Consider the following 23,940-nt stretch of genomic DNA (forward strand, 5'->3'; position numbering starts at 1 on the left):
ATTGTTATTAAAATGCCCCCTTTTTACAGACAAAGAAACTAAGGCTGGTTAGGAGATATTGACCATTTTGATATATATCTCAGTGTTAACAAGGCAGAATTAGGATTCATACCTTTGTCTGTTGTGTTTTAAAGTGTGCTTTTTCATAAAATTATGCTGCCTTATTGATCAGAAACCATACTGATAATCACTTAGGACTGTATGTTTTTTGGCTCTTTCTAGTAGGTCTTCTATTAGTGAAAAGAGAGGTTAGTGAAAAATGATGACAGAGAAATATAAAGACACTGGAGACGTATACATCTCTCCCTGATAAATTATAAAGGTACTGTCTGTTTTAGATAAATAATCCTTCCAACCAATAGGAGGAAACTCTCTAAAGGGCTATAGAAAGATTATTCAGGATAGAGCAAATTAGGTGACAGATGAAAAGCTTATTGTGTATTATACTAACACACTTGCAAAGCACTACACTCTGTATAGAAATGTCAAAAATGATGGACCAAAGCTGAGATTGTTGGGAAATTTGATTTTAAGATCTTAAGAAGGAGAAAACAAACATGAGTGGAAGACTGAGAGCCACATTGATTTTCTCAATCACCTGTCATGCTTGTAAAATAGAGTCCTGGGATGGCCCCATTCCATCACAAGAGCTTCTGGAGAATAGAAACTGCCTGTTTAATAAATGCTTCCAGGTGATTTGGGGTACCAGGTAGGTAATGGGCCAAATCTTGGGAGAATACTAATTTAGTACACTCTGTTTAATTTACAAAGCATCATGAGGCCCACCAGGGAAAATGATTTTCCAAAGTTGTAGCACTCTTTTTGTTAGAGATTAGGCTAAATCAGGCTCCTTGAGACCCAGTGCTATCTTCTTTGGGACTTAATTTTTCCAGCTCAGTCATGGACCAGCTAACAGCATGTATCACTGATATTTCTTTTCTAGAATCACAACCACAGCTGCCTGTATGATGGACCTGAGGCGGTACCCACTGGATGAACAAAACTGCACCTTGGAAATTGAAAGTTGTAAGTTTTTTGAGAATCCAGCTAGACTGCACTTGGGTTTTAAGGTTCTCCTTGGGCATAGATTTCCTACCCTCATTCATTTCAGACCACAGTCCTGTTAGGTTTGTGCTAGCTTGCCAAATTTGGTGGAGGGAGGCACTGGCAATGTCTTCCTTCAATGATGCTGCCACCCTCTTCATCTCATCCTTAAATTCCAGGAGAGAAGTGTAGGGAAGTAGTAATCTAGCAATTAAAGGGAAATGCTAAAGTCTGAACGGAGACTAATGGTTATTTCGGGCATTTATTATATGGAATTGGTGCAGAGAGCTGCACCAATTGGGAAAATAGGTGGAGATGGCAGGATGATACAAGATGCCCTAATTGTCTTTGCCTTTTACAAACATTACCTCTGCAAGTGCAGGGTAAAGGTGGCCTCTGAATTAGTTAATGTGTTCATACATTGTGGCTCGGTGGGTTGTTTTTTGTTTCGAGAAACTATTTTCAGTGAATAAAATGTATTTTATATTCTTGCTGAAGGCTATATGATGAGCAAATTTGAGGCATGTGTATTCTGTTTCCTGTGCTGACCTGTTTAGAGTGTTGGTGCTTTTTCTAGGCCACAGTTTTAGCATCCTTCTTGACAATCCAGCTACCTACACTTTTGTGTAGGCTAAAACATTGATTTCATAACCCATTACCATTTCAGAGGTCACACAGTGAGGCCATTTAAGGTGGAGTAGGACTTTGAATCTTTTTTTCTCTGCCAATTTTTTGTGGTGTTTTTATATTTCATCCTATCAAACAATTGGAAACTGATGATTTTATATCCAGCATTCCAAATAATGAGCAGCTTGACTACTTTCCTTATACCCTCTGCCTTTCAGAGGAAGTCAAGCCTTGGCAAGCTGTGCAACTCTAAATCACTGCTTTGAGCAGAAATACAGCATTTATGACACATTCCTGGTATTTTTGCCCATTTCAAAAAATAACTTCGAGGGATAATTAAATTTACATGTACTTTTTGAAAGCCTGATTTCATACTTGTATTTCCAAGTCATCATTGTTTTCACATTAGATCTTTGCTACAAGGAGCTATTTAATGAAATTGGTCTCTGGGATTTTGATCATTTGTTATGTAGATATCTTTCAAATGGCATTGTGTTTTCATAACTTATGATACAGTTTAGAGAATAGTGTTCCTCAAAGTTCTGATTCTTTGGTTGCTTCAAATAGTTGATGTAAGGATAATTTGAAAAAAATTTGTTGCTGTGTACTAGTAATGAATTTTTGTGGTAAGAGCATTTTTTGTGGTAGAATTTGACTGATATTTTAAATAATCATAATTGTACATGATTAAAGTATTTGTACTGGTATTATTTCATTTGAGCCTTTCACAACCCTCATAGGTAAGTAAACAAGGTCTTTTTATTTTAAAAAATACTGATGATGCCTAATAAATAATGCAGTCAACACACAAGTGTTCCATGTCATAGTTCTGACATGAATATTTAAAATTAACATGATAATTCTTTAGACTTTTAGAAAGTTTAAGTTTTATAGAGGGGCTTTTACCTATCTTATTTCAATTCACAACTACCCTGATGAATGATAGAGATTTTTTTCAACTTTTTTGAGAAATTGACATATTGTCAATTGATATAATTGACATGTTGTCAATTGATAAAATTGACATATGACATTATGTGAGCTTCAGATGCACCATGTAATGATTTGTTATGTGTATATATTACAAAATGATCACCACTGTGAGGTTATTTAACACATTCATTGCTTCAAATAGTTATGAGGGGGGGTGTGTGTGTGTGAAGAACTTCTAATATTTACTCTCTTAGCAACTTTAAGTACATAGTACAGCCTTATTAGCTATCGTCACCATTCTGTAGATTAGATAGTCTGATCTTATTCACCTTATAACTGAAAGTTTGTACCTTTTAACTGTTTCTATGAGTTCTTTTTAGATTCCACAGGTAAGTAAGATCATACAAAATTGGTCTTTGATTTATTTCCCTTAACCAGATCCCTCATGGTTCATTCATGTTGTCACAAGCGGCAGGATTTCCTTTTTATGGAAGAATAATATTCCATTGTGTATGTGTGTGTCCCCTTTTCTTTATCCATTCATCCCAACAGTAGACATTTAGGTTGACTCCATGTCTTGGCTATTGTAAAGAATGCCATAATGAACCTGTGCATACAGGAACCTCTTAGCAATAGTGCTTTAATTTCTTTTGGATGTGTACCCAGAAGCAGGATTACTGGATCATATGGTAGGTCTGCTTTTAATTTTTTGAGAAACTTCCATGCTGTTTTCCATAGTGACTATACTAATTTATATTCTTATCATTAGTACAGAAGATTCCCTATTCTTCGCATTCTAGCTAGCTAGCACTTATCTGTCTTTTTTTAATGATGATTATTCTGGCAGGTGTGAGGTGGTTATTCATTGTGGTTTTGATTTGCATTTCTGTGATATAAATTATTTTGCATGGGTTTTCCAGTTTTCCCAACACCTTTTTTTGACTGAGACTTTTCTCTATTGATTGTTCTTAACTCCCTTGTCAGATATTAGCTGGCCATAAATGTGAGGGTTTATTTCTGGACTCTCAGTTCTGTTCCATTGGTCTATGTGTGTTTTTATGACAGACCCATTCTGTTTTGATTACTATAGCTTAATAGTACAGTTTAAAATCAGGAGTATGATACACTTCAGTTTTATTATTCTTATTCAAGATTGCTTTAGCTACTCAGGATCTTCCGTCATTCCATACAAATTTTAGGATTGATTGTTCCATTTCTGTAAAAACTTCAGTGAAATTTTGGTAAATGATGTATTGAACCTATAGATGGCTTTGGGTAGTGGACATTTTAACAATACTAATTCTTCTGACTCATGAACATATACTATCTTTCCATTTATTTGCATCTTCTTTAGTTTCTTTCATCAGTGTCTTACAGATTTCATTATGCAGATTTTTAACGTCCTTGATTAAACAGTCTATATTTCTAAGTATTGTGTTGTTTTTGATGCTATTACGAATAGGATTGTTTTCTTTATTTCATTTTCTGACAGTTCATTGTCAGTGTATAAAATTGCAACTCATTTTTTTAATGTTAATTTTGTGTACTGCAGCTTTATTGAATTTGTTTCCTTGCAGCTTTTTGGAAATCTTTAAGGTTTTCTATGTGAAAGATCATATCACCTGCAAATAGAGACATTTTTTCTTCTTTCTAATTTTGATATCTTTTATTTCTTTTTCTCTTTCTTGATTGCTATGACAGGGACTTCTAGTACTGTGTTGAATAGAAGTGGTGAGAGTGGACCCCTTATTTCTGGTCTTAGAGGAAAAGCTTTCATCCTTTCATCATTGAGTATGATATGAACTGTGAGCTTATTATATAATGGCCTTTATTATGTTGAGATACATCCCTTCTAACCTAATTTGACAAAGGTTTTTACCATAAAAAAAAAATGTTGATTTTTTTTCCAAATGCTTTTTCTGTATCTGTTGAGTTAATCATATGATTTTTATCTTTCATTTTGATTTGCATGTGCTGAAACATCCTTGTATCCCAGAGATGAATCCTACTTGTTTATGGTGTATGATTTTTCCAGTGGGCTGTTGAATTTGGTTTACTATTATTCTGTTGGGGATTTTTGCATCTATACATGTCAAGAGTATTAGCCTGTAGTTTTCTTTTCTTACAGTATCCTTATCTAGCATTGGTGTCAGGGTAATCCTGGCCTTGTAAAAAAGTTCAGGAGCATTCCTTTCTCTTTAATTTTTTGGAGGAGTTTGAGAATAATTGGCATTAATTCTTCTTTAAATGCTTGGTAAAATTCACCAGTGAAAGCATTTGTTTCTGGGCTTTTGTTGGGAAGTTTTTCAATGCTGATTTGATCTTCTCACTAATAATTGGTTTGTTTTTATTTTCTATTTCTTCATTTCAGTCTTAGTAAACTGTATGTTTCTAGTAATGTATCCATTTCTTCTAGGTTATTTAACTTACTGGCAAGGTTGAATTTATTGGCATACAGTTGTTCATAGAAGTCTCATCAACCTTTGTGTTTTTTGGTATTAGCTGGAATGTCTTCTCTTTCATTAATCATTTTGTTTACTTTTGCTCTTTCTCATTTTTTCTGGGTTAGCCTAGTTAACAATTGTCAGTTTTTTAATCTTTTCAAATACCCAGCTCTTAATCTTTTCATTTATAATTGTTTTATTTTCATTGGTATCCTGTTCTCTGTAGTGCCAACTTTGAGCCTAGTTTTTTCTTCTTTTCCTGGTTCTTCAAGGTACTTTATTTGAGAACTTTATTTTTTTTATTCATACATGTGTTTATAGCTGCGAACTTTCCTCTTGGAATTGCTTTTGTTGCATTCCGTAAGTTTGTTGTGTTTCTATTTCATTTACCTCAAGAAATGTTTTATTCTCTTTTGGTTTTTTATTTGATAAATTAGTTGTTTAGGATTGAGTTGTTTTATTTTCATGTGTGAGTGAGTTTCCTGTTACTGATTTCTAGTTTCATACCATTGTGGTTGAAAAAAATATTTGATATAATTTCTATCTTATTGAATTTGCTAATCTTGTTTTGTGACCTAGCATATAATCTATATTAGAAAATGTTCTGTGCATGCTTGAGAAGAAGCTGTATCCTATTGCTGTTAGGTCCATTTGTTCTATAGTATTGTTCAAAACCACTCTTTCGTTATTGATTCTCAGTTTGGATGATCTCTCCATTATTAACAGTGGGGAATTGAAGCTATTATTGTATTCCTGTTTATTTCTCCTTTTAGTTTTGTTAGTATTTCCTTTATATATTAAGGTGCTGTGATGTTGCATATATATTTACAGTTGTTATATCTCCTTGATAAATTGACACCTTTATGATTATATAATAATCTTCTTTGTCACCTGTGAGCACTTTAGTTTAATGTCTATAATATATGTGTTACTATTTCTGTCTTTACAACTACAGAAAGAGATGAGAGGAAGTAAAGTGATTTGCCCTAGTTTATGCACCTAATGATTGGCACAATTAATCTGTAGTGATGTGGCAACTAGATTTTGTATGAACTAGATAAACAGGAAGATCCCTATTTTAAAAACTGAGCAGTCTATCCTTATGAAAAATTGGAGTGCATTCATATTTCATCAGGTAGCAAATCTTTGCTATAGAGAATAAGACATAGTGTTATATTAGTAATTTATAAGATGTTATTATAAGTAGGTAGTTAAGCAATCTTATTGAAACAGGTTTAGGATCCTATCTCTTAAACAACTAACTGTGAAGTTGATGCCTGACATTTCACCTTATTTACTATTTCTTTCTGTTAAGCAAACTCTAGATACTCATCTGCTCTTTCTCTCTCTCTATCCTTCTCCTTACTTCCCTTCCTTCCTCTCTCAAATGCTAATGAGCCTAATAGTTGCATTACTAAATCACTATCACCTGTCTCCTTATCAATAATATGTTGGCTCCATTCCAGAGAGAAGGATATAACTTGATTCTGGGAGGCTTGGAGTAGGATAATATTAGGATTGAGTTTATTGTTAATGCATTCATGCTTGTTTCCACTCAATAATTTCTTCATTCATTAAGTATTAATTGAGCAGTAATTATTTACCAGGTATTATTGTAATAAACTCTTAAGACATACTGGTGAAAAACACAGTATCTGCTCCTCTTTATCATGAGGAAGATAGATATTGTTTAAATACATAAGTGAATATAAAAACCACATTAGTGAAAAGTGATACCAAGATGAAATATTTAGTTCTCTAAGATCTTAAAGGAAGATTAAGCCAAGCCCTGAAATAAAGTGCTGAGGAATCTAGAAGGTCAGGATAGTCTGTGCTTACTTTACAACTTTTCTTAAATTTAGAGGGATGGAGAAGCTCTGTAGAACTAATTGGATTTGCTGAACTAAATGGGACCTAATAATATTTATCACCATGTAGGCAGTGAAACTTAATTGTCAAATAAAAAGGAGAAATCCATCTCCAAGTGTTTATATTTTGGATCCAGGTTATGCTGTGTGCTGGTCTATTTCAGTATATCTATATCTATTTCAGTAGATACATATATAGAATTAAGAACTTAGAGAAAAAAGAGAGCATTGTGTTTCTCCACTCCTAAAGAGAAAAATTCAGAGAAGGCCATGGCACCCCACTCCAGTACTCTTGCCTGGAAAATCCCATGGACAGAGGAGCCTGGTAGGCTGCAGTCCATGGGGTCGCTAAGAGTCGGACACAACTGAGCGACTTCACTTTGACTTTTCACTTTCATGCATTGGAGAAGGAAATGGCAACCTACTCCAGTGTTCTTGCCTGGAGAATCCCAGGGACGGGGGAGCCTGGTCGGCTGCCGTCTATGGGGTCACACAGAGTCGGACACGACTGAAGTGACTTAGCAGCAGCAGTAGCAAAGTGAAAATTAGTGACATCTTATGTCAGTAGGTTTAAAATACCTGTCATGTAGGAAATGGTGCTCAGATAGGGTTTTGAGCTCTTGGGGGATGGTGGATGAGAGGACATTCACTGAATCTAAGTGCCGTCTGGTATGGTTCCTCAAGCTCGTGAATCAGGGCACTTAAATTTTTTAAGCCATGATTTCTCATCTGTATAATATTTTGATACCTTGTTGTGATGAAATAATCAAAACGGAGATCTTTGTGCAATGTTTAGTCCTGGTTTTTCCATCAGTAGCAGCTGTTCTCATTACAGCATCATTATTATCATTATTAAATTATGCCTGGAATATTATGCTCAATTAGAGGCACAGCATTTTAAGAAGGATATTTAGCAACCAGAAAACCAAATGAGTGACACATAAACCATGGAGTTTGAAGAACCAGTAGCAGAAAAAAGTAAAGGAGAGGCCTATTTCCCTTGAGGAAGGGAAGCTAGGAGAGAAAGGATAGCTGTGTTTACACAGATAGCTATTTTCCAGTCACCACAGACTGTCCTCTTAAAAGAGCAAACTATGTCTGCCCTAAGGGCAAAACTAGACTAATGGTAAAAGATGCCAAAAGACATTTTTTTTTAACTGAAATATATGTGTGTGTGTGTGTATAAGAAGCTCATAACAATTGCAACTGATAAAAAAATCTGGTAGGTTGCCATGTGCTGTAAAATCATTTTCTAGGAAAGAATTAATTCTTGCACTGGGCAAGTGGTAGGATTAGATTATTTCGAAAGAACTCTGGGTTGATGTTTACTTGTCATCAGCAAAAATATGCAGGACTTCAGTTAAAGGACAATTAGGACATCACTGGTTTAAGTGAAGATGCAGATCCAATATGCATATACCTCTGGGAGCAATGCTGTTTAGGAAAGATGAAAATCACATCCCTGCTACGATTTTAAGTAAAATGATGTGTGTGTTTTGTTGATAGTCTGTTGCCATGTTATTTCTTTTCTTAGATTTTTCTCACAAGAATACATTTTACAGTTGTGTCTGAGAAAAATAAGTCTAAGACCCCCACATTTTCCATCATTATAACTAAATCTAGAACCCCCTTGGGGCTTTTGATCAATCTTATTAATGCTCTAAGAAGCATCACACAGAAGACAATATACATGAGCATGTATCTGTGTCTGGGCAGATAGTGGTGTTAAATAATGAAGCTAACAAGTATTTTAGGTGATCTTCAAATTATTTTACATTAGAAAAATATTCTTGTGACATTCCAGTGAGGCTTAGTCATAATTTTTTTCAAGGGGAAAGCAAAGAACATTACAAATGCTCCTCCATGGTGTCATTGGACACAAATTTAATTCGAATTACTGTCCTATTTTTATATTTTCTTGAATTTCATCTTGTGCTGTGAAAGTGCAGGATTTGTCTTCCAGTTCTTATGGTGTGGAGGTACCTTGGTAGATGTGAACTTCATCTAACAATTATCAGTTCCATGTGACCACAGAAAAGTACCAGAATATGTATATAGACTCTGACACATTGTGCAGATATTATCATGACCCTCATGTATATCTGGACTTTAAGGCTTCTGCCCTTCCAATTCTTCCACCATTAGAAGAGTAGTGACTTGGATATTAAGGGTGCGTCTGTTATTCAAATATATTTTATTGAAGTATAGTTGATCTAAAATGTTGTATTAATTTCTGCTCTATAGCAAAGTGCTTCAGTAATACATATATATATATGTTATTTTTCTTATTCTTTTCCATTATGGGTTGTTACAGGATATTGAATAGAGTTCTCTTGTTATACAGTAGGATTCTGTTTATCCATTCTGTATATAACATCTTGCCTCTGCTTACCTCAAAGTCCCAATCCATCCCTCCCCTACCTGCCCACCTCTTGACAACCGCAAGTCTGTCCGCTGTCTGTGAGTCTGTTTCTGTTTCACAGAAAAGTTCATCTGTGTCATATTTTAGTCTCCACATATAAGTGATATGATGTGGTGTTTGTCTTTCTCTTTCTGACTTACATCATTTCGTATTATACACATCTATACTGCCGCAAATGACATTATTTAATTCCTTAGGGCCGAGTAATATCCCATTGTATATATGTGGCATATCTTCTTTACCCATTCCTCTGTTGATGGACATTTAAACTTCCAGTTGATGGATGAGAGTTTTCTTAACACTTGGCTTATGTTCATGGTGACATCTTGTGCAACTTGCAAGTAATATGGGCATTTTTCCTGGTGGAAAATGAATGAATTAAAAGCAAAAAGAACTTAATACTTAAGGAATATTAGAAGTATTGTGTAGATTATAGGTCAGCCTTTGAGCCAATATTACAACGATTCAGGATATCTGTTTTGTAAGATATCAGTTCAGTCAGTTCAGTTCAGTCGCTCAGTTGTGTCTGACTCTTTGCAACCCCATGAATCGCAGCACGCCAGGCCTCCCTGTCCATCACCAACTCCCGGAGTTCACTCAGACTCACGTCCATAGGGTCAGTGATGCCATCCAGCCATCTCATCCTCTGTCGTCCCCTTCTCCTCCTACCCCAATCTCTCCCAGCATCAGAGTCTTCTCCAATGAGTCAACTCTTCGCATGAGGTGGCCAAAGTACTGGAGTTTCAGCTTTAGCATCATTCCTTCCAAAGAAATCCCAGGGCTGATCTCCTTCACAATGGACTGGTTGGATCTCCTTGCACTCCAAGGGACTCTCAAGAGTCTTCTCCAACACCACAGTTCAAAAGCATCAATTCTTCGGCACTCAGCCTTCTTCACAGTCCAACTCTCACATCCATACGTGACCACAGGACAACCATAGCCTTGACTAGATGGACCTTTGTTGGCAAAGTAATGTCTCTGCTTTTGAATATGCTATCTAGGTTGGTCATAACTTTCCTTCCAAGGAGTAAGCGTCTTTTAATTTCATGGCTGCAGTCACCATCTGTAGTGATTTTGGAGCCCAGAAAAATAAAGTCTGACACTGTTTCCACTGTTTCCCCATCTATTTCCCATGAAGTGATGGGACCAGATGCCATGATCTTCGTTTTCTGAATGTTGAGCTTTAAGCCAACTTTTTCACTCTCCACTTACACTTTCATCAAGATATCAGTATCTGGCAAATGACTGTTTCTCTTCTCTTAAATACAATCAGTTGTAAGATTCACTGTTACATTAATAAGAATACTAAAAGTCTACATTGAATGTATTCACCTCTTGGTAATATATACTGATTTCAAAAATTCTAAAGTATAAAAGGAACATAAAGTACATTAGAATTGAAGAAGTATAAGAAATATCTTCCTCTAATTGCAAAGGAATCCATTATTTTATTATTCCTAAGTGGACAAACCAAAAAGAAGCAAAATTCAATGTTATCAAATTAGTATCTGTCAGTCTCACTGGTGCAAATCTGCCTGCTTGGTTCATTTTCCTGAGCAGACCGTTAGACTGTTTCTCCTTGGCATACAATGTAAAGCAGTTTATGAGTATGTGTGTGCACACACAGTGAGCTTCCTTAGTGGCTCAGTGGTTAAAAAAATATATAAACCTGCCAACACCTGCCAACATAGGAGACATGGGTTTGATCCACGGGCAGGGATGATCCTCTGGGGATATGGAAATGGCAACCCACTCCTGAAAAATGGGATTTTTTTGCCTGAAAAATCCCATGGACAGGGGAGCTTGGCGGGCTATGATCCAATGGAGTTGCAAAGAGTCGTATATGACTTAGTGATGAAACAACAGCAATATCAACGTGTACTTATACCTGCTGGCCCAAACGTGTGGGTTTGGATTACCCTGGCAGTGATCAAGACTGCCACATGAGTCAACAGGTACCTTTGTAATTTAGAGTTTTTAGATCCAGAGGATTGAAGGAGAAACATTTTAGCAGTAGACACAATGCCTTATTAGATTTTTGCTCTGTAACATCGAAAGGACATCAGAATAAATAATATATGAATTCCCTGGCTTCCATTCCTCAACTGTATTAACCTGACTTACTAATTAAATGAGCTCAGAGCCCAAGAGCAGCTCACCCCTATGACCATGCACAACTGTGAGTTTAGGCATGGGTTGGCCCAGGCTCAGCTTGAAACTCAAAGAACAGCCAGGAGTAATTACAAGCAAATTGATTCTCATTATGGGTTGGTAAATGTGAAACATTTCCTTAAAAACTAAATAAGTTCCAGAGTCCCTTAGGACATTGAGTGTTGGATAAGACTTTGCTCAGAAACTAACATTGTATAATATTTACCTCCCTGAGAGTCAAGGCCACCTTCTTTAATGTTTCTATTGCTCATTTACTTCTTGCTTTGAAATTATCCATTAGAGTAAAAAGTGCAGTTTCAGGGCACTCTGTATATGATAAATATTTCTGTGGCAAACCTCCTGGAGGGAAGGTAGTAGGGGTACAGACTTGTTAACTTGGCTTTCCTTTAGGCTCAGGAGCTGTGTGTTAGTCAGCTGTGTCCTACTCTTTGTGACTCCATGGATTATAGCCTGCCAGGCTCCTCTGTCCATGGGATTTTCCAGGCAAGGTTACTGGAGTGGGTTGACATTTCCTTCTCCAGGGGATCTTCCCAACCCAGGGATTGAACCCAGGTCTCCTGAACTGCAGGAGAATGCTTTACCATCTGAGCTACTAGGGAAGCCCATAGGCTCAGGAGAGGTGCTAACAAGGCTGTTATCCTCCAAAAACTGTCTCTTCTTGGCTGAGCTTCATTTTATACTTGATCCTAATTAAGTGAAAATGCCATATTTGTGACTTTCTTAGCATTTTTAGTGAAGGCTTGAAAGCACTTTGTGAAAGCTGATGTGAACATCAGAAGCCAGAGGCATAAATACACCCACAGACTTTCCCTGAAACATTTCTAGAAGACTCAATGTGGTGTTTGTTTGATAGCTGAAGCCCAATGAATTGCTGTTCACACTGACTTTTCTCACATCCTCCACCTGGCTCCCTATGTAAGCAGTTGAAGACATGTTCCTTTCAGTAGGCTTTCAACATTGCAAATCGAATGCCTCTCTATTCACAGTAGCCTCCAGAGCCTACTGTCTATCCCTTAGCCCATTTCCACTGTGGCGGGTACCATGATTATTATATTTTTTGTCTTCATGATCACCATCATCTGTAATGGTAATTGCCATTTATTAAATGCTTACTTTGTGCCAGATATGATTTTGTGTATATACAGACATTAGTCAGCCTGTCACTCAGTTGTGTCCAATTCTTTGAGACGCCATGGACTGCAGCATACCAGGCTTCCCTGTCCATCACCAACTCTTGGAGCTTGCTCAAACTCATGTTCATCAAGTCGGTGATGCCATCCAACCATCTCATCCTCTGTTGTCCCTTTCTCCTCCTGCCTTCAGTCTTTCCCAGCATCAGATATGATCTCCCCAAAATCTCTCATGTAGCAGCTGCTAGTACTATTTCCTGTTTACAAATGAGGACATGATGCCTTGGGGAGGTTGTATAATTTATAAAGGCCACACAGATAATCAGGTAAAAGTCTAATTGAAGAAAATATAAAATCTCATGTATCTACTTTAAGTGGGAGACTTATTTTGCTTATGGAATTCTTGGAAGGAATAAAGAAACAGACTCTAGGCTATGGTTCCCAAAATCGCAGCTCAGCCTTGCATTGGCAAGGCATCTTCTGCTCTTGCCAGGATAGTGTGACTCCTACTGAGTCAGTCTTCATGACCCAGATAATCACAATGGTGTGATCACTCACCTAGAGCCAGACATCCTGGAATGTTAAGTCCAAGTGGGCCTTAGGAAGCATCACTATGAACAAAGCTAGTGGAGGTGATGGAATTCCAGTTGAGCTATTTCAAATCCTAAAAGATGATGCTGTGAAAGTGTTGCACTCAACATGCCAGCAAATTTGGAAAACTCAGCAGTGGCTACAGGACTGGAAAAGGTCAGTTTTCATTCCAATCCCAAAGAAAGGCAATGTCAAAGAATGCTCAAACTATCACACAATTGTACTCATCTCACACGCTAGTAAAGTAATGTCCAAAATTCTCCAAGCCAGGCTTCAGCAGTCTGTGAACCGTGAACTTCCAGATGTTCAAGCTGGTTTTAGAAAAGGCAGAAGAACAAGAGATCAAATTGCCAACACCTTCTGAATCATCAAAAAAGCAAGAGAGTTCCAGAAAAACATCTATTTCTGCTTTATTGACTATGACAAAGCCTTTGATTGTGTAGATCACAATAAACTGTGGAAAATACTTCAAGAGATGGGAATACCAGACCACCTGACCTGCCTCTTGAGAAATTTGTACGCAGGTCAGGAAGCAACAGTTAGAACTGGACATGGAACAACAGACTGGTTCCAAATAGGAAAAGGAGTACGTCAAGGCTGTATATTGTCACTGTGCTTATTTAATTTATATGCAGAGTACATCATGAGAAACGCTGGGCTGGAGGAAGCACAAGCTGGAATAAGATTGCTGGGAGAAATATCGATAATCTCAGATATGCAGATGACACCACCCTTAGGGCAGAAAGTGAAGAAGAACTAAAGAGCCTCTTAATGAAAGTGAAAGAGGAGAGTGAAAAAGTTGGCTTAAAACTCAACATTGAGAAAACTAAGATCATGGCATCCAATCCCATCACTTCATGGGAAATAGATGAGGAAACAGTGGAAACAGTGTCAGACTTTATTTTTTGGGGTTCCAAAATCACTGCAGATGGTGACTGCAGCCATGAAATTAAAAGATGCTTACTCCTTGGAAGGAAAGTTATGAACAACCTAGACAGCATATTAAAAAGTAGAGATTTACTTTGCCAACAAAGGTCCATCTAGTCAAGGCTATGGTTTTTCCAGTAGCCATGTATGGATGTGAGAGTTTGACTATAAAGAAAGCCAAGTGCTGAAGAATTAATGCTTTTGAACTGTGGTGTTGGAGAAGACTCTTGAGAGTCCCTTGGACAGCAAGTAGATCCAACCAGTCCATCCTAAAGGAGGTCAGTCCTGGGTGTTCATTGGAGGGACTGATGTTGAAGTTGAAACTCCAGTACTTTAGCCACCTAATGCAAAGAGCTGACTCATTGGAAAGGACCCTGATGCTGGAAAAGATTGAAGGCAGGAGGAGAAGGGGACGACAGAGGATGAGGTGGTTGGAGGGCATCACTGACTCAATGGACATGAGTTTGGGTAAAGTCTGGGAGTTGGTGATGGACAGAGAGGCCTGGCGTGCTGCAGTTCATGGGGTTGCAAAGAGTCGAACATGACGGAACGACTGAACTGAACTGAGCCAGTGGGCCACTGTAGTAGCTGCTAGACCAAAACCACGCTGCCTCTCAGGCTATGCTATTAAGATAGACATTTCATGTCATACCTCTCTCTACTTAGTTCATTTCTGAATTCAAGTCTCTATCACATGTATCTGATTGGCAGAGCCTGAATCACATTTAGAACTATAGATAGAAGTCATCCTGGATATTATAGTAATTTAGTATCCAGGATTGAACAGTGTGTCTAAGCAGAGATTTGAGCCCAGATATGCCTGATTTTGAGGGCTTCCCAGGTGGCACAGTGGTAAAGAATCCACCTGCCAATGCAGGAGACACAAGAGATGTGGGTTTGATCCCTGGTTCAGTTACAAAATGGCAACCCACTCCAATATTCTTCACTAGAAAATTCCATAGACAGAGGAAGCTGGCGGACTGCAGTCCTCAGAGTCGCAAAGAGTCAGACATGACTGACCACACATGCATGTATGCCTGATTTTAGAGCCCATATCTCTAGTCACTATACATGTTTCCTTGTTTATAAGCATAACAATATTAATACATTTCTCTTTGTACTATAAATTATTTATTTGTAATGATTCTGTACTTAATGAATCCTACCTACTAAATTATATGCTTTCAGTAGACATTTGTTATTGCTTTGACTGCCTCATATCTGAATACTATGTTTGAAGAATCCTCTACATTTTGAGACAGAGCCCAGCTCCCATAACAAAAGCTAAAATAATGCCCAAAATTCATTGTCTAAGCTTCCCTTGCAACTAGAAGGTAGGTGCAAGACCACAACACTACCAATTATATAACTTTGAATTGGAAACCTATGCTTTAAGAACCAGTGTTGTGGACAATCTACCCTAAGAAAAGTAGGAGACTTGGCAGCTGATGGGAATAGAACCTCAAGGACGTGTGTCAATGGTGTCCACATGAGAACTGCACCACCTCTACCATGGGGGTGGCATTGATAACTGAACCAGTTCTCCTGTATGATTTTGGACATTTTTCTTGATTTCATAGCTTCCACACCTACATTTCTGATGTTCTATAAGCTGTTATTTATCAGTTTAATATTAATAAATGCCTTTCTATTTAACCCAAGTCAGTTTCTGTTGCTTGCATCTAAGAAACTTGATTGCTATGCTTCTTGAAGGAAGGGTTACATTTTATGCCATCTTTTATCTCTTAGATTTCTTTGCAAATGACAGGTAGTCAAGAAATCCTTCACTAATTTGAGTCATTTATTTCACCGAAGCTTATTCTAGATCTAGATCCTCCCAAAACAAAATAGTGGATGTAGGAATTCCCAAATATATCTGCTCCTCTATTGGGGTTTATCACCCTCCTTGCTCCCTAGCCATTTGGCATGTGATTTCGGGCTACTTAAATGAAAGTATTAGGGACTTCATGTGAATTGTTCTGTGGCCATTTTTGATAGGTGTGTGTGTGCTTAGTTGCTCGGTCGTGTCCAACTCTTTGGGACCCATGGACTGTAATCCACCAGGCACCTCTGTCCATGGGGATTCTCCAGGCAAAAGTACTGAAGTGGGTTGCCATGCCCTCCTCCAGGGGATCTTCTCAACCCAGGGATCAAACCCAGGTCTCCCACATTGCAGTCGAATTCTTTATCATCTGAGCCTCCACGGAAGCCCAAGAATACTGGAATGGGTAGCCTATCCCTTCTTCAGGGCATCTTCCCAACCCAGGAATCAAACTGGGGTCTCCTGCATTGCAGGTGGATTTTTTACCAGCAGAACTGACTACCAGGGATAGATAGATAGATAAAATTTGTTGAGCATTTACTAAGTACTGAGTGCCTTGCATTCATTGTCTTATTTTTTATGTCAACCTTTTGAGAATAAGAGAGTAAACATAGGTCACACACTGAGGTATGGAATCAGGATTCAGTCTCAGACAGTCCATCCCCAGGGACCTTATTCTCTATAAGCATAAGCACCCAGCTGTATCTGCTTTAAAAATACAAAGAAGATGATGTGGAAGTCAAATGATCGCTAGTGATGAAACTGGACATTACATTAAACTATATTAAACTATGAAGTTCTAGTCCCATTCAGTCCCTGTTAAGGGAAGTTTTATATCCTGTTGGTTAAGTGTAACTTATTATTAATAATATAATATTCATAAATATATCAACAGCCTCTTAAACCAATGCTAGTGGCTTTGTTTCTCTTTTTTTCTGATAAACAGAAGATTTTTTTAAAGATTTATTTCTCACTAAAAGCAAGCCACTCATTGTTAGATTAATTGATTTCAAATGCTTTTTTACCACCTTTAAAAATAATTATTATGGATATATGTTCTGAAGCATTGTGTTTGTATATAAGCCTCTGACATAAAGTATTGCTCAAGTCCAAACTTAATTAAATTTGCAGCCAAATGACAAAGGTTTTTGCACAGAAATGAGAAAAATGAGATTGAACTGGCATTGAGTTGAATATTTGTGGCTATTTTGAATTGCAATTTTATCAGAATCACTTAATATATGAGAAGATAGAGAGTATTATAAATTATTTATATATGCAAAAAAGTTGTTACATGTATATATTTTTCCAATTCCCCTTTCTCTTCCTAGTACTTTTAAGTAAATAAAGGTCTTGCTAAGAGGCTGCAATTTTCTAGTGTGAAGATGTATTAGCAAAATGTTCCTTAAAGTTTAAAAAAAAAGTACCCTTTTACGATTTGAAGAAATATATGCAATGTAATGCTAGCAACTACTGCTTGAAATGTCATTTTGATTCTTTTAGTGGATTCTTTTAGTTAAGCCTTATACATTAATAATCTCATTTAATCTTAACAACAGCGCTTTGGTTAAGTATAATGTTATCCCCATTTTACAGATTCAGAAACTGGACTAAAGAATTTAAAACACACATCCAAAAGTGGTGAGATTGGAGTTCATTTAATCCCTAAAGTCTAATTTCAGGGTCTGATAATTTAACCATGGCCGTGGTACTTATTCATTTAGTTACTAAAAACAATACAGGTTTATGAACACAGCTTCAAACTGTAACTGATATTCAATTAAACACATACTTACTGGTATCTTACTAGGATGGGGTTTGGAAAACCATAAAAAGAATTGGAAGAAATTATGTAAAAATAAAAGACTTGTTCAAGAGCCATCAAAAGGATTTATTGTAACCAAAACGGGGTTGTAATTCTTATTTTAACCAGTTCTCTTTTCTGAGAAGTATGAGACCATGAGAATGTTTAATCAGGTTTTCCTGAAAGAAAACAAACAAACAAACAAACAGATAATCTGCCCAATTCTCTTTTGCTAAGTATGAAATCAATGATACGCTAGAGCAGTGAGAAATCTTCAGTCCCTCTAATCACTCGGCTCTTACATATTAAAGTCCCAGTGGGCCAGGATCCAGCCTCAACACCAGAAGAGTGGATGGGATTTACTTAGACTCAGTTTGGTCCTCTGCTTCCTTACACAGCAAATCAAAAGTATTGCTTTTCCAGACCTTATTTCTAATAGTTTAAGGTTTTTCTTTCTTTCTTTCTTTCTTTTTTTTTTTTTTTGGTTAACCATTATGGGCATCTATAACTCTAACTCAAAAATATCTGGGAACAATTTCTAAAGCACAATATGCTACATAGAAAACTATTGTCTAAAATATCCACATAAATAAAGAAATTAATTTTTTTTCTTTTGTTTTGGCTATGGAATGCAGGAGGAGAAGGTCAAAGAATAAAAGCTTCTGTTTGAAGAATTCTTTCCTGGACTTTCATACATTTTCTCAAAGAAGATGAGTTAGTAATCATTGTATTCTTGCAAATCACATTGAGTTGGTGCTAATTACCTCTTGATGACTGGATGGAAGAACTATTAGGGAGAAGTGAGCAGTCAGGGCTCTTCAGCTTTACCTGAGCTCCAGAGAAAGAAGTAACTGTATCTACCATTTTCCAGTAGCCTTAGGACTTTTTAGTCTCTGTCCTTTTTGCCTGGAATCCTTTTCCTCCATTCTTGCTTAGCTAATGTCTAGTCATCTTTCAAATCTAAAGTTAGATTTCATTTCTTAGGGTCACCTTCTCTCGTTTCCTCGTCTCAAAACATCTGTCTCATTCTTCATACAAGTTGTTGCAGTTGTAGTACCTATTTGTATTATTTTACAATCAGTGTCTGCCTTTCTTTATTGACTGTAAACTCTATGAGGTGAGCTATGTGTTTATTAATTTTTTTTAATCATTCTGTGCAAAGCATTCCCAAACCAAGAGGTATTTGTTAAATAATGGATGGGTGGATGGATAGATGAATGTTTAGATGAATAAGGAGCAGCCAATTCAAACCGTATTTATCATTTGCTACATTCAGGGAAATCTGTTCAGTTTTACACTCAAACTTTGTGCGTCACTACCTTTTTCAAATTATGAAAACAAGTGAGAGGAAGGAAAAATAGAGTGCATGTGTTTCATTAAGCTAGAAGCTCTCAGAATTTAAAGTATATCATTTCATAAAGAAACTGAGTTTCAACCATTAGCTGGCTCCTTCTCAATCTTACTAAAAATGAAGACTAAGTAGCCCTTCAGTGGATGGTCATGTATTTTTCCCTTCATTTTAGTATTTTGGTGGATTATATTAATTGATTTGAACAATAAGCCAACCTTACACTCCTGGGATAAGTATTACTTGATCATAATGAATTGTCATTTTTATGTTATTGATTGTGACTTTCTAATTTTTTTAAAGATTTTTGCTCCATCGGGGTACTGAACTATAATTTTGCATTTTCGGAAGTGTCTTTGTTAAGATTTGGTAATAGAATTATGTTGGCCTCAGATATGACTGAGGATGGTTGTCCTCATTGACCATTTCCTGAAAATGTTATGTCCCATTAACAAAATTTTATGACCATATTAACCATATCACAGTTTTATATAGACTGTTGATAAAGAGTATGAATAATACACAAGAGTGCTCTGCTATCCTCACACCAACTCATTAATACAAACTTGTACTATAAAGTTATTGATTTAACTTTAGATCTACTTAGCTCTCTGAGTTAGCTTTCTTTTTTTTTTGGTTTTTTTTTGTTTTTTTTTTTTAAAGGCTAACCAGTTTTAATATCATAAATTTCACACTACAGTCTAAAGCCAGGGCACATATGTCTATTTATGTCTCCCTCCCTGAGTTAGCTTTCATTTCATATTCCAATCTGTATGATTATCCATAGAGTTTCCCAAAAAAAGGTGTTTCTAGAAGTGAAGTTTGAAATAATAAGCTAATGTTTATTAAAACTCTGTACAACAGTGTTTTGAATTTTTATATGAAATAAACCTGCATAGTACTGTTTATATGCCTATTTTCAGATGAGAAAACTGAGGCACAGAGGAGTTAAGCAATTTGCAAGTTAAGCAATAAGCAAGTTTTACAGAGTAGTGGAGTTGGAATTCAGGTACAGGCTATTTGGTTCCAAAGTCTGAGCTGTTAGCACCACTCTGTCACCACAATTTTACTCAAGCAGCATTGTATTTGGGGTCAGGAGACCGAAGTTGGAGCCATTGTCTAGTGCCAGGAATCAACTAAGTTCTTCAGAGAGTGGAAGAGTTAGACCAGGTAGTCACTAGATGTTGCTTTAGTTAAAAATGTAATTATTGTTTACTTGGATGTCTGACCATTTCCATATGAAGAAGAGGCAAGGGGAATCATAAATGCTGTCACGTGGACCTTTTGTCAAGTTCCTAGATGAATATTTCATTTGTCTGAGTAAGTGACAGACCTAGAGATGAGTGCAACTCTGACTGCCTTCGGAATTAAAATCTCTATCAGGTTTCATTAAGGGCATGACCCTAGACAGGCTCATAGGGCCCATGATTAGAGGGGACTCACGCTCTGCTATCACTGTCCTAAAATTCTTAATTTGTGGGAAAGGGACCCCTCATTTTAGTTGTGCACCCCACACATGATTCACCAGTCCTGCCCTTAATCCCTCTGCTGTAATCTTCAGCTGCTGCACTGATAGCCCAAGGTTTGGCCCAGAGAGGCTTCCTAATGTGGGAACATGGCTTGTGATTCAGCTCCTTCTTAGAGACCACTAATGAATCATCAGTGAATGCTGAGTCTTTTTGTTCAATGGCCTGTTGTCTATTGGTTCTAGCCTTTTAGATTCTGGAAAAACAGAGTTTTCCATTATATCTTATTGATATCCACAGCCAAGTTCTGTGGGTCAATACCTGTTATCTTGCTAATGGTAGAAATAATTGAACATGTTTACTTAGATTTTGCATATATAAAATGAAAGGAAGAGACTTTTCATGATGTGTTGTTCCCGTTTTCTCTCTGGGCACAATATCTAATTCTAATATTATATATTCATTGTTGGCTATAAAGTTAAGCTCTCTATGCCATGTAAGAACTCAGAATAATCTAGAGAAAGGTCTTTTTCTGTCCTGTGAAACTATTTGACATTCGACTTATTCTTACTCCCACCACTCCACCCTGGGAGAATAGCTCAGTGATTAAAGAAACTAAATGAAAATTGTTTTGCAAAAAGTCTACCCTATTAATGCTTCTTTGATATCACAGATTTTTTAAAATGTGTCTTGTTAAGTTGACCCGCTATTCTCACCAAAGGAAAAGAGGGCTTGGTTTGCCATTTTATAACATATGCTCCAGCTTAACTAAGTTAGTTGAAGCAAACCTGTCAGTTGCCAAAGTGTAGAGTATTAAAATCTCAACAAAATGTCAGGAGAAATGGGAAAACTGGTGAATTTAAGAAAATCTGTCATAAAGATTGCATTGCATGTTTCTTTCTGCCTAACTTGAGGTGACATATGGAAGTTTAAAAATATAACCTAATGATGTGTCTTTATGGTAACAAGTTTATATAACCTAATTGCCACAAAACTGTCATTGCTGGTTAATTTATTAGAGTAATAAAAATATGTTGTGTTCTTAGAACTTATCTGGAATGAATTCTGGATAGCAACACTGATGGTCCCTGAACCATAAATTTTCTATTTTTGACACTTATTTAAAGCCTGAGAAGTTGTACATGGTTAAATGTGGGTATAGTATTCTGAAATGTCTTCTTTGGAGGCCTGGCATGGACGCAAGAACATAGGTGAGCTCAAGACAGTGCAGAGAGCCTTCCGTTATGGAAGAAGCCTGTACTTAAAGGATTGGGAGTGAAGAAATAGAGACTAATCCAAGGATTTGGTCTTTTATGGGAAGTATTAGCCCTAATCTTCCACCCAGATACTTTTTTAGCTCCTTTTGTTTGGAAATAACTTTTGATTTACCGAAAAGCTGCAAAGGTAGTACAGAGAGTTCCCTCAGGTTTTTCACCCAACTTCATCTAATGTTAACATTTTTCAAAACCATGATGCATTTCATCAAAAGTAAGAAATTAGCAATTTTAAAATCCAGTTGACCAAACTAGTCTTTATGAAAGGGGCTTTTTGGGTGGTGCTAGTGGTAAAGAAAGGCAATGCCAAAGAATGCTCAAACTACCGCACAATTGCACTCATCTCACACGCTAGTAAAGTAATGCTCAAAATTCTCCAAGCCAGGCTTCAGCATATGTGAACCGTGAACTTCCAGATGTTCAAGCTGGTTTTAGAAAAGGCAGAGGGACCAGAGATCAAATTGCCAACATCTGCTGGATCATCGAAAAAGCAAGAGAGTTCCAGAAAAGCATCTGTTTGTGCTTTATTGACTATGCCAAAGCCTTTGACTGTGTGGATCACAATAAACTGTGGAAAATTCTGAAAGAGATGGGAATACCAGACCACCTGACCTGCCTCTTGAGAAATTTGTATGCAGGTCAAGAAGCAACAGTTAGAACTGAACATGGAACAACAGACTGGTTCCAAATAGAAAAAGGAGTACATCAAGGCTGTATATTGTCACCCTGTTTATTTAATTTATATGCAGAGTACATCATGATAAACACTGGACTGGAAGAAGCACAAGCTGGAATCAAGATTGCTGGGAGAAATACCAATAAGCTCAGATATGCAGATGACACCACCCTTAGGGCAGAAAGTGAAGAAGAACTAAAAAGCCTCTTGATGAAGGTGAAAGTGGAGAGTGAAAAAGTTGGCTTAAAACTCAACATTCAGAAAACGAAGATCATGGCATCTGGTCCCATCACGTCATGGCAAATAGATGGGGAAACAGTGTCAGACTTTATTTTTTGGGCTCCAAAATCACTGCAGATGGTGACTGCAGCCATGAAATTAAAAGACGCTTACTCCTTGGAAGAAAAGTTATGACCAACCTAGATAGCATATTGAAAAGCAGAGACATTACTTTGCCAACAAAGGTCCGTCTAGTCAAGGCTATGGTTTTTCCAGTGGTCATGTATGGATGTGAGTTGGACTGTGAAGAAAGCTGAGCGCTGAAGAATTGATGCTTTTGAACTGTGGTGTTGGAGAAGACTGTTGAGAGTCCCTTGGACTGCAAGGAGATCCAACCAGTCCATTCTGAAGGAGATCAGCCCTGGGATTTCTTTGGAGGGAATGATGCTGAAGCTGAAACTCCAGTACTTTGGCCACCTCATGCGAAGAGTTGACTCATTGGAAAAGACTCTGATGCTGGGAGGGATTGAGGGCAGGAGGAGAAGGGGACAGAAGAGGATGAGATGGCTGGATGGCATCACTGACTCGATGGACATGAGTCTGAGTGAACTCCAGGAGTTGGTGATGGACAGGGAGGCCTGGCGTGCTGTGATTCATGGGGTCGCAAAGAGTCGGACACGACTGAGCAACTGATCTGAACTGAGCTGAGTGGTAAAGAATCCACCTGCCAGTGCAGGAGACATAAGAGATGCATGTGCTATCCCTGGGTTGGGTAGATCCCCTGGCTGGAGGAGGAAATGGCAACTCACTCCAATATTATTGCTTGGAAAATCCCATGGACAGAGGAGCCTGGTGGGCTACAGTCCATGGGATTGATTGCAAAGGGTCAGACATGGCTGAGCAACTGAGCATGAATATAAGTGTTTATTAAGATTTCACCACTTTTCCAACTGTTTGAGAATCCAGTCCAAATGTGGCATTTAGTCATCATGTCTTGATTATCTCTTTTAACATAGTTTCTCAGTCTTTTTGTTTCAAGACCATGATACTTTGAAAGAATACTGATCAACTATATTTAGAAAGTCCCTCAACTAGAGTTTATCTCATATTTTCTCACAATTAATTTACTTCCTTAAGAAAGTACACAAAATCCAGCAGAGCTGACTCCAAGAG

At 37.3% G+C, this 23,940-nt stretch overlaps 1 protein-coding gene across 5 annotated transcripts in view; it reads left to right on the plus strand.

The window, feature by feature from the left end:
• The window catches only part of GABRB2 (gamma-aminobutyric acid type A receptor beta2 subunit), a 293,254-nt gene that overhangs the window by 154,529 nt on the left and 114,785 nt on the right, over positions 1 to 23,940 (plus strand). For all 5 annotated transcript variants that reach the window (XM_027545758.1, XM_027545759.1, XM_027545763.1 and 2 more), the window contains exon 6: positions 944 to 1,026. In XM_027545758.1, coding sequence (XP_027401559.1) covers positions 944 to 1,026 — 83 coding nt within the window. The remainder of the gene's footprint in view (positions 1 to 943; positions 1,027 to 23,940) is intronic.

Source organism: Bos indicus x Bos taurus, chromosome 7 (assembly GCF_003369695.1).
Source record: "Bos indicus x Bos taurus breed Angus x Brahman F1 hybrid chromosome 7, Bos_hybrid_MaternalHap_v2.0, whole genome shotgun sequence".
In the NCBI taxonomy this organism is placed as follows: Eukaryota; Metazoa; Chordata; class Mammalia; order Artiodactyla; family Bovidae; genus Bos; species Bos indicus x Bos taurus.